The sequence below is a fragment of the Lates calcarifer genome, linkage group LG23 (assembly GCF_001640805.2).
Source record: "Lates calcarifer isolate ASB-BC8 linkage group LG23, TLL_Latcal_v3, whole genome shotgun sequence".
NCBI lineage: Eukaryota > Metazoa > Chordata > Actinopteri > Centropomidae > Lates > Lates calcarifer.
This window is the reverse complement of record NC_066855.1, coordinates 7,394,302-7,404,774: the sequence shown is the minus strand read 5'-3', so window position 1 is coordinate 7,404,774 and position 10,473 is coordinate 7,394,302. Positions and strand designations below refer to the sequence as shown.

General features: G+C 40.0%; 1 protein-coding gene across 1 annotated transcript; it reads left to right on the top strand.

The window, feature by feature from the left end:
• Positions 1-163: 163 nt before the first annotated feature.
• On the top strand, positions 164-10,438 carry rhot2 (ras homolog family member T2). Its single transcript, XM_018681799.2, has 19 exons — positions 164-361; positions 1,208-1,266; positions 2,032-2,113; positions 2,279-2,322; positions 2,935-2,988; positions 3,092-3,144; positions 3,408-3,516; positions 3,701-3,802; positions 3,928-4,026; positions 4,134-4,242; positions 4,341-4,461; positions 4,668-4,752; positions 4,886-5,031; positions 5,164-5,264; positions 7,043-7,173; positions 7,322-7,402; positions 7,507-7,629; positions 8,610-8,812; positions 8,995-10,438. The coding sequence occupies exons 1-19, from the start codon at positions 325-327 to the stop codon at positions 9,110-9,112; spliced, it is 1,857 nt and encodes a 618-aa protein (XP_018537315.1). The 5' UTR covers positions 164-324; the 3' UTR covers positions 9,113-10,438.
• Positions 10,439-10,473: the final 35 nt, after the last annotated feature.

The following is a 10,473-nucleotide window of genomic DNA, read 5'->3' as shown; positions in this document are numbered from 1 at the left end:
TTTTGAGCCTTTTTTTTTCATGAAATGGCATGTGATGCTGTATGTTTGTGTGGCTGTTGTACGTTTTACACACCAAACATGAGAAGAACTTCTAATATACAATATGAAGTGGAAAATACAACGCAGTGCGGCGTCTGTCCTGCAGAGGGCGTCTTTTCACCGTCTCCTTTGTGAACCGGAAAGATATGGTTTCACCTTGGGTGCATACCGCTCTGGTGGAGAGGCACACATTTGGTTTTAGCTAGAAATTTGACATTCAAATGAAAGATAAATGTCACCGTGACACTGCACCGCGTCTGACTGTTCTTCACACAGAGAGGAAACATGAAGCAAGACGTCAGGATACTTTTACTGGGGGAACGTAAGTAATTTGCACCGACAAGCTAAAAGACTATCAAACATTAGCTGCTGTAGCTAACTCACTAACTTGGAGCTGAATATACCTCGCTTACTCCCGTTTGCATGATGGCAATTACTGTATTAAATTGTAAATTTAGTTATAAATCTACGCTAATTGTGTCCTAAGAAATGTATATATTTTTCACGATGTGACTGCATCTCCGCTAATGCTAACATAGCTTAGAGTAACTTTGCTTTAAAGTTGTGAACGGTTAGTTGATAGTTAACGTTAGCCGTCATAGAGAAGGAAGTTTTTTGTTTGTTTTTCATCGGCTAATTTGTAAGCTATCGTTTACTGAAAGCGACATTACACAGCACATAAATGCATGTTAATTGTTATGTCAATAATTCTCCGTTATAGAGCATCGACACGTTAGCTAACTGTTAATCTAACGTTAGCTGCGGTCAGTTGCATTAAGAACTAACGGCAGAGGAGTTAAGCTAACTACCTAACTAAAATTGTGATAATATGATAATTAATAATAACATATGTCACTGTGCTTTACTGTAAATGAAACATTTCCTATTTAACTGTATATACAGAGCTGAGTGGTGTTGTATAATGACTCAGTAAATGTAGATCTATATATCTTCTATCATCATAACATATTTGACTTAATATCGTCTGTTTGATTCAAGGTAAACACTCCTTTGTAAGGCTGCAAGTCCATACCAGGCCATTTATGTGATATCATACAAAAGAGTGATTAGCTAACTTGCTAGTACGTGCATTTTTTAACAAACCAAATTGGTTTGAGTCTGTCTGTGGCAACTTCTCACACCCTCTTCATATTGTCTCTCCTAACAGCCAAGGTGGGGAAGACTTCACTCATCATGTCTTTGGTTGGAGAGGAGTTCCCAGAAGAGGTAAGTGTGAGCCACTGCTGTGTTTTTGCCTGAATTTTCTTTTTGCTGGGGGATGGTCAAGTGGTTGACCACCTGCATCTCGTAGCCTGTGTTGGCCACAGTTTGCGTGGTAAGGAAAACAAATTGGTTCTTGTTGCTGTTCGCTGTTCATAAAATTCTTCTGCGCCTGTTTAAGTGTGAAACAGGAGGTGTCAACATTGTCCTTTGCAGCACACTTTGCAAATGTACTCACCTTGCTGCTCCACTTGCAAAATTGACTTGTTACAGAATGAGATGAATTAAGGTTTCAGTGTCTCAGTGATGGTCTGTTGTAAAAATATCTGTTGGATGTCATTAAAATGTTTCTTGTAATTTGACTTTGAAGTAAAATTTGTTTCATACTGTCATTGTAAATAGACCGATCAACAGATACTAATTCTGGGTCAAAACATCATAGAGAAGGAAATTCTCACAGTGTGTACAAACCAGTGCTCATTACTGGGTTTTTGCCATTTTTGACCTTTTGCTATGTTTTTAGGCTTTAGGTATGATGAAATCATTCAAGACTGTTATGTGTTCTGTTATGTACTGTGGGGTCAGTACAGATTTTTTGTATAATTTTTAGAAAGTTAGCTAAAAAGTTAAAACTTGTTGACTGCGGCATCTGTTTGAACAGTAAATATGCATGACTAAATGTACACAGTGGTTTGATTATACTTAATCGTTACAGTAGGAGGCTGTGGCCTCACAAACTGATGACTGAGAGTGATCTGCAATCTCTGACAGGTTCCCCCCAGAGCAGAAGAAATCACCATCCCTGCTGACGTGACTCCAGAGAAGGTGCCTACACACATAGTGGACTACTCAGGTAACGTGACCCAAAGGCTAACACGTACCACCGTCATGAAACCAATCCTCTGATTGGTTTCAGTGTTGCACATTAAGACACCAGCAGTAAAACAAGGAGCCATTGTATGTGGGTCTGTATGGCATGACTCTCAGGTTTGTTTGTGTTTGTCCTTAACCATGACAGAAAAAGAACAGAGTGATGACATCCTCAGAGATGAGATTGTCAAGGTAAGCACACCTTACATCACTAATGAACATTCTGTACTTGAACATCATTCTTTTTGACAATAGAGCATCTTTGTTACCTCTAAGAGAGACCCAAACCAGATGTCCCCGGGGCTTAGATTAAGCTCGAACAACCTTGAACAGTTCAACCTTAAATGAAAATATGGAAGTTTGAGCTATAGAAATAAATATAATTACCTGTGATGTTGTCTGCAACTCACCAACAAAATGTTGCTGCACATTTTTCAAGACCAAAAGCATATTTGTGAAGGTTAGTTCAACATTCTCCTCAAGTATAATGTACTCTGAGAAGAAACATCCATTTAAGCTCCTAGTCGTATTACCCAAAGCAACAACATCCTCCTCCTGCTCCAGCATCCTTTCTCTGGCTCCAGAGATTTTTGATTCTTGTACATTGTAACAAGCACCTGAATTAGTACTTTTTAAATGTGATTAGTTTAAATGTTTCTTTTCATTTATTCTTCTTTTTGTGCATATATCATGATATGATAAAAAAGAAAGTTTTTTAACCCATGGGTGTAGCAGGGGTTTAATTAAAATAGGTTCAATGGAGTCTGTTGTCTGTCTTTTGATATTAAGCTCTTGTTACCGCAGGCTAACGTGGTGTGTGTAGTGTATGATGTCACCAACGAGGAAACAATAGACAAGGTATTAACCTTATTAAATCATTCCACATACTGTGTATTATACTAACTTAATGCATTTAAAACACATACTACACTTGCATCATTCGCTGCCTCTTACTTTTCAGATCAAAACTAAATGGATACCTTTAGTAAACGGAGACGCAGAAAAAGGGAACAAGTATGTATAAGCTCTTGATGGGTGTGTGTTACTTGGGCTCTGCTCTGCTGTTGAACTTTGCTCTCCTTCCCACTGTTTGCATTTAATGTTGGCAAACTTGGCCATTGAGGAATTTGAGCTTGTTGTAGTGTTAAGTCACTGAAAATGTTTCAAGAGCATCAGCAAAATACCCAAAATGTGGAGAGTGAGTGCATGTGTTGTATAGTGTTTGAATCCAATCATAGTGTTGCATTGAGAGTTAACTTCTTCATATGTTAAATCAGAGTTCCAATCATCCTTGTTGGAAACAAGTCTGATCTGCGCTGTGGGAGCTCAATGGAAACCATCCTTCCCATCATGAACCAGTTCTCTGAGATTGAGACATGTGTTGAGGTGAGACTGAACTCTAGACTTGTCCAGTCAGCTAATCGCCACGGTCTGTATACACCTGCTGACTTTATCATTGTGATACACACATGGTTGCTGGGTTTCACACAAATATTTACACATGCACACTTTATCTGGCTTTTAGACTGCGTCTGAAATATTTGCTCTCTGCTGTTTTTCTTTTTTCAAGTGTTCTGCAAAGAATCTGAAAAACATTTCAGAGCTGTTCTACTATGCACAGAAGGCAGTTCTACACCCCACTGCTCCTCTTTATGACCCTGAAGACAAGCAGGTCAGCCATTTTGGGAAATAGGATGCCATCTGCTGAGTCAGCCTGTCTGTCCCAGTCCACTTATCTGCATATAAATGATTGGTTGATTAATGATAAGTTCTTTATCCTGCAATATTTTTCCCCAGTTAAAACCTTTGTGTGTCCGAGCTCTCAGCAGAGTATTCTACATTTCCGACCAGGACAATGACCGTATCCTGAGTGACGCTGAACTTAACAGGTTTCAGGTACCAGTTGAAATCACTTAAAATGATTTTATTGGTTTTCTTTTCCCTGCTGTAATTGGACCGAAAACATTGTGTTTGCTGTAAAACAATCCATCTTTTTTTTGTAGAAATCTTGTTTTGGAAATCCTCTGGCACCTCAAGCCTTAGAAGACGTGAAGACAGTAGTTTGGAAGAACACCAGTGATGGGGTGCAGGACAACGGCCTGACTCTAAATGGTAAAAATTAGTGATGAATGAGAGCATGAAACTGTAAACCGTGTTGTTGCAAGGCCACACTCAACTAATGGCTGAGTATTGTGTCTCCTCTCTTTCAGGTTTCTTGTTCCTTAATACATTATTTATCCAGAGGGGCCGACATGAAACCACATGGACCATCCTCAGGAAATTTGGTTATGATGACAACCTTGAGCTGACCGATGATTACCTTTATCCTGAGTATGTTGACTTACTGTGTCCTATTTATCATGTCAGCTATAAAATTTTATATCACTGGTAACTACAGAGAAAAGAGTTATCTATCTCAGACTTGCTATATTTCTTTTAAGTATTTACATGGCCTTGCCTGTGTTACGTTTATTTGTAGACACTAGTCAGTTAAGCTCATGTATTTAAAAACCCATTTGTTGTTTTTGTGTTGTCAGATTACGGGTTCCTGTCGGCTGCACCACAGAACTCAATCATTTAGGCCACCAGTTCCTCCAGCAGCTGTTTGACAAGTATGATGAGGTGAGTAGCGTTCCTAGCTGGCTTTGTTCACAGTGTCCCACTTGGCTGTTAAGAGTAACAGATGAATAAAATCTCCTTGCTCAATAGTGGAGGATGTCCTCATTTTGAAGAATTGGCTTTTTTCCCCTCTTAGGACAAAGACTCTGCCCTCTCACCAGCAGAGCTTAGGAACCTATTCTGTGTATGTCCCTACATGCCATGGGGTGCAGAGGTCTACATGACTGTGTCAACCACAGATGAGGGCTACATCTCTAATCACGGTTATCTTTGTCAGTGGACGTAAGTATCTTGCTTGATTGATGTTTTGTATGATTATAAGCATGCACCAGGTTTACACTTTAATACACTCATAGGGTATTTATATTCTGCACTGCTCAAAGCTCACATGTATGTCCATGCTTTCACATGCAGGCTCTCTGCATACCTTGACATCCACCGCTGCCTGGAGCACCTAGGATACCTAGGCTACCCTATCCTCACTGAGCAGGAGTCACAGACTGCAGCAGTCACAGGTGTGTGTGTTTGTCTGTGAAAGTGACTGACTCTGCTAATTGTAGGTAATTCCAGCAAACAGTATGTAAATTACAAAGGTTCATCTGCCTTCGGAACATCGGAGACATACTGTACATCTTCCTTAAAAACTTAAGCCCCAGTCTCATAGTTCAGCACGATAGGAGGATTATTACTTTTAATCCAGTTCACTTTAGCTGAACAGATTTACATACATGTGCATTTGTCCTTGAGATGTAAATGAATAGTTCACTTTGACCTGGGAGTTTGCAATGCATGTAGCAACACTAACTGTCATGCATGGTTTGAAATATGGTGCACTCTCCACACATGATGAAGACATTTGTGTCTAAAAGACTAATGATAAATGATTAAATTAGTGATTGACTCTTGAGTTAATATGAGATGTATGTGTGTACATGGGAGCAGCGTCACTGCAGACGCACTCAGTGTGAGCAAGTCGTGGTCTGTGGATGGTCTGCCAGGAGAGCTTTGACGAGATTGGAAAGTGTGATGTAATGTGTTAAACTGCTGCTAATCACACACTTTCTGTCTCTGTCTCAGAGGTGAGCACCTCTAGCTGACCTCAATGTAGACATCAGAGAGGCCAGAAAGCAGCGCAAGTCATTTAACAAGGACACTGGTTACTAGCTGTAGCATGTGTTTTACATACGTGAAACAGACTTTTATTAGGTAGTACTGATGGTGATTTTTCATTGTGCATTTAATGTTAGCCATGTTGGCAGTAGCACATGAGGAAAAGCGATGTCAGTTTGTTGCTCAAATTGGCTGTTAGTTGTGGCTAAGTAAAATATCCCAACAGCTGTTTAGATGGATTGATTACCACATAATTCAGTATGCATATTCATTTCCTCTAGAGGCCCAGTCTTAAGACTTTATTCATCTGCTGATCTTTCATCCAGTGCCACAACAGCTGGGACTCACAAAGTGCAGTTTAGAGTGATGAAAAGCTGAGTCAAGTCTTACAGGTTAGAGTGATGCCAGATAAGATGAGTCACAGAATGGCCACTATACAAAGGATAAACCCACTTGATTATGGTAACAACATGCACCTTCCTGTGGCAGTATCCTCAAACCAAACGTAACAGACTGTAAACCTGTGATGTCATGTTACCTAACTCAAACTGGATGGGGATACTCTGCACTTACACAGGTGTAATTTGCACTTGTGTTATATTCTAAACCTACAGTGTGCTATGTTTTGTGTTAGTCCCCTAAATTCCACTAGAGGTCACCTTATCTCAGGCTGAAGTTATTCAGTATGTAAACCAGTTTTACTTTAGAGTGAAATAAATGCTATATATGCTGTGTTTGGTGGCCCAGACAAACCAAACCATAATGAAACAAGAGAGAGTTGCCATTTGCCATGTAGAACACCTGACAATGACAACCCCTGTCTAAGGTCGATCTCTCTCAGCTGGTGCAGGAGTTGCATCCTCTGTTATGGCCTTCTTAATGATGATGTTGGCCTCCCACCTGAAAGCTATTAATTATCTCGCCTGGTGTAAATGTTTAGTCCACTCCATTGCACTGTTTGGAAAACATCGGTGTTTCTTACTTCACTTAACAAGTAGTGAACATTGGAAAATCAGAGACAGAAAACCAAAGACCATTTTTAACTTTACCATTTGGTGAGAAGCGGCAGGTGTTCAGCTGTGTTTTTGTGCTTTGTAGCTAAGCTAATCAGACTCTCACAGACAGTCCTGTGTGTTTGTGAAATTGGTGTATATTTTGCATTTCTGCTTGTTTATATGTGCAGTGACACGGGAAAAAGAGGTGGACCTGGAAAAGCGCCAGACACAGCGGTCAGTGTTTCTCTGCAAGGTGATCGGACCGCGGGGGACGGGCAAGACAGCCTTTCTCCAGGCCTTTGTGGGCCGCAACATCACGGTATGGCACCATCTGCTAGTCTGGAGCTGAAAATGTCAAATGTTGCATTATTAAACTGATACTCTTATACTGGCCGCCATTATCAATAATGATGATGCTGAGGTGTGATTGTTTTCCTGTTTTGTTTTTCTCTCTCTCTCTCATATAGAAAACAGGAAATTCCAACAGTGCCTTCTCTCCCTATGCCATAAACACTGTCCAAGTCAGCAACCAGGAGAAGTATCTTATTGTAAGTAGCTTCCATCCTGATCTTAATGTTGACCCTCAACCTTGACTTGAATCTAGACTTAAGCCTCAGCTCCACTGTCTTGTTTTTTTTCTCCTCCCATGCAGCTCAATGAGGTGGATGTAGAGGCTGAGTTCCTGAAGGCATCAGACGCCTCCTGTGACGTTGCTTGTCTCATGTATGACACCAGTGACCCACATTCCTTCGACTATTGTGCCAGTATATACAAGGTCAGTCACAGGAAAAGTTACAGACACATTTAAAAGGTAATACCAGTGTCCACAGTGAGCTCACATAGGCTGCTCATCGACTTTACACTGTTGGAGCTGTTGTGTGCTGACAGTCAGCCTTGCTTGTAATGCAGCAGAACAGCTCACTTCGCTGCCTTTGGCAGTTTCTACTGCTCATTTTTGTAATTACAAAAAGCAAATTCTGGGGAGTTTAAAATTACTGGGGTTTAGATAATGCAATATATTAAAAATGTGATGGAATGAAGACTTTTTTTTCTGTCTCTGATGCACATTAATTTCATGGTCCTCAGTTTCAGTAACTGTGGTTACATGAATAATCCAAATGACAAACCCACACAAAATAAAATAATCAGGAAATATATCCTATTTACATGCTCTACAGAAAGAGGGGCTCTAACATGTATGATACACAGACTCTGGTAAAGCTGTTCAGTTTATTGATGTTCATTATAGTTAAGCAACCTTTCAATCTGTAAATATTCCTATTCAGTTATTAGTAAACATCACTAAACCAAAGATGTTTCCCTTTGGAAAGATTTGCCACTTGGATAAAGCCAACAAGTCATAAAGACTTAACAATGGAAGAGAGAAGATATGGATTTTACAAAAGAAATACTTCCAGAGTGAAGATCCTCTGAAAATACAGAGTAGTTAGGATTCTCCTGAAAAAATAAAGTGCTGTGTAAACACAGTTACTGATTTTATTTGCTTCCTGTCAGACATTTGATACCCACTGGAAGAAATGGGAGTCTACCAGTAAATAAACTAAAAAAGCAAACATTTCACCTTACAAATTCTTGCAATGATAAAAGTAATGTTGATGTTTCTTGAGTTTATTTACATCTGTTATATATTAGAATAAAGGCTCATCTGAATTTTATTAGGAACCTGTGGAAATCAAAATAAATTCTCTCCTCTCTCAGCTCAAGTTGTTGCTCTTTATCCCGTTTTTTACTCAGCAACATTACATGGAGAGCAACATCCCATGTGTTCTGGTCGCCTCCAAGGTGGACCTTCCTGAAGTTAAGCAGCTCCACGGGATGACCCCAGCAGAGTTCTGTTATAAACACCGACTGCCTCCACCACTGCCCTTCTCCAGCCTGTTCCTCGACTCCACCAGCAAGAACATCTACACCAGGCTTGCCTGGGCAGCAATGTACCCGTAAGTTCTAGTTAGACAAACATCACCATCAGTCATAGGAGAAAATTCTGTTTAAAACATTGAGTAATTAAAAAGTGATAGACAGAAAGGTACAAGAAGACATTTGTAATGTTAATGGTTCTATCTTTAGATTTTTGTCTCACTGTCAGTGATTTTTTTTTTTCTTTCTCTCCCATCTCCAGACACCTGAATGGTTCAGACATGAGCAACACATCTTTCTGGCTGAGAGTGGCGTTGGGCTCGGCCGTGGTTGCAGTTCTTGGCTTTGCTATCTACAGAGCAGTCGCTAGACTTAAATGATGACAACCGACTGAGATTTTATTTTTTTCCAAGATGATGCTCCCTCCATTCATCAAGACCAAAACCTCCAAGACCAGATCAAGAGCCAGATGAAGTCTGCATCATTTTACTTTTCACCCTGAAGGCTTCCAGGAAACTGTTCATATCTCTGCCCCACTTAGTGTCTGACTTTCACTAGATCGCAAAAATCCAAAGGCAGTTGGAATCTAGTGATCATATTATTCTCTGTGCTGCCATGCCCAGCTTTTTCTGCCTTACATTGTCTAAACAGGCTAAGTAGGAGTTAGCCTGTCTGCTGTTGGTACATTGACACAAAGAACTGCTTCTGTTTATGTCCAAAAAGGTGCTTTATCAGAACAGAGGAAATGCACAAAGACATTAGTGTCTGGCTTTCCCCACTGCTTTCCCCTCAATTATCTTGTAAGAGTTGATGGTGAGATTGGTGAGTTTTTTTATATGAATGCAGTGTTTCCTAAGCTTAATAGAGAAATGCCAAATTGACAAGACTCAAGAACCAAAGGGCAGCATGTGAAGCATTTTTAACAGAGAAGACGTCCTGACTGGCTGCCGCTGCAACTCAATGAACAACACTTCTTTTTGACCAAGCTACCACAGATACAAGATGTTCATGTCTGATTTGCCAAACAACTCCAGCAGCATGTTATTTGCATCTTAGGTGTACCATTTTGCCTGAGAATGAAACTTTTTAATTAGCTTGAATCTTATGGTTAAAATGTTTTTAGCAGTAAGCCCTCTGCTGATCTGCTGTGGCAGGGAGAGATTTCTCTTTGTGCATGAGGAAAAAGGCAGTTTGTATATGCATTGGCAAGAAAGCAACAAATACAGTATTTTCCCCCATAAAAGGAGGAAAAGCAAACCTTAAAATGAACATATCACTCCCCGTGTTCTCATTGAAATCAAATTCATTTTAATTGAGATTGAAATAGATTTGTAATCTTTGCTTTTTCTATTCACACACACCTGACACTGTGCATACACTTTGACCGTGATTCATTATCTGCCATTGCATTGTTCTCCAACATTAGTCAGTCATGTTAATGTCTGTTATGTTGATGAATTTAATCTGCGACCTGCTGTTTGTGTAGGACGCACTTCTGCGACTTTTAAAATATGGCTGTTTTTCTTACTGCAAGTGAACTGATTTAGACGCTTAATAAAAGGCCAGACCAGACTGTGCGGGGGGCCCCTACCCAAAAAGACTAACATTGTGGGTGTCGGGATGGAAGATATGTTGTGAATGCTGTGCTGTATGATCATATGATGTGAATGTGATATGAATATCAGACTTAAAGAGACCTTACCGTACACATTTTGTTTTACTCACTTCCTCACCTTTACTT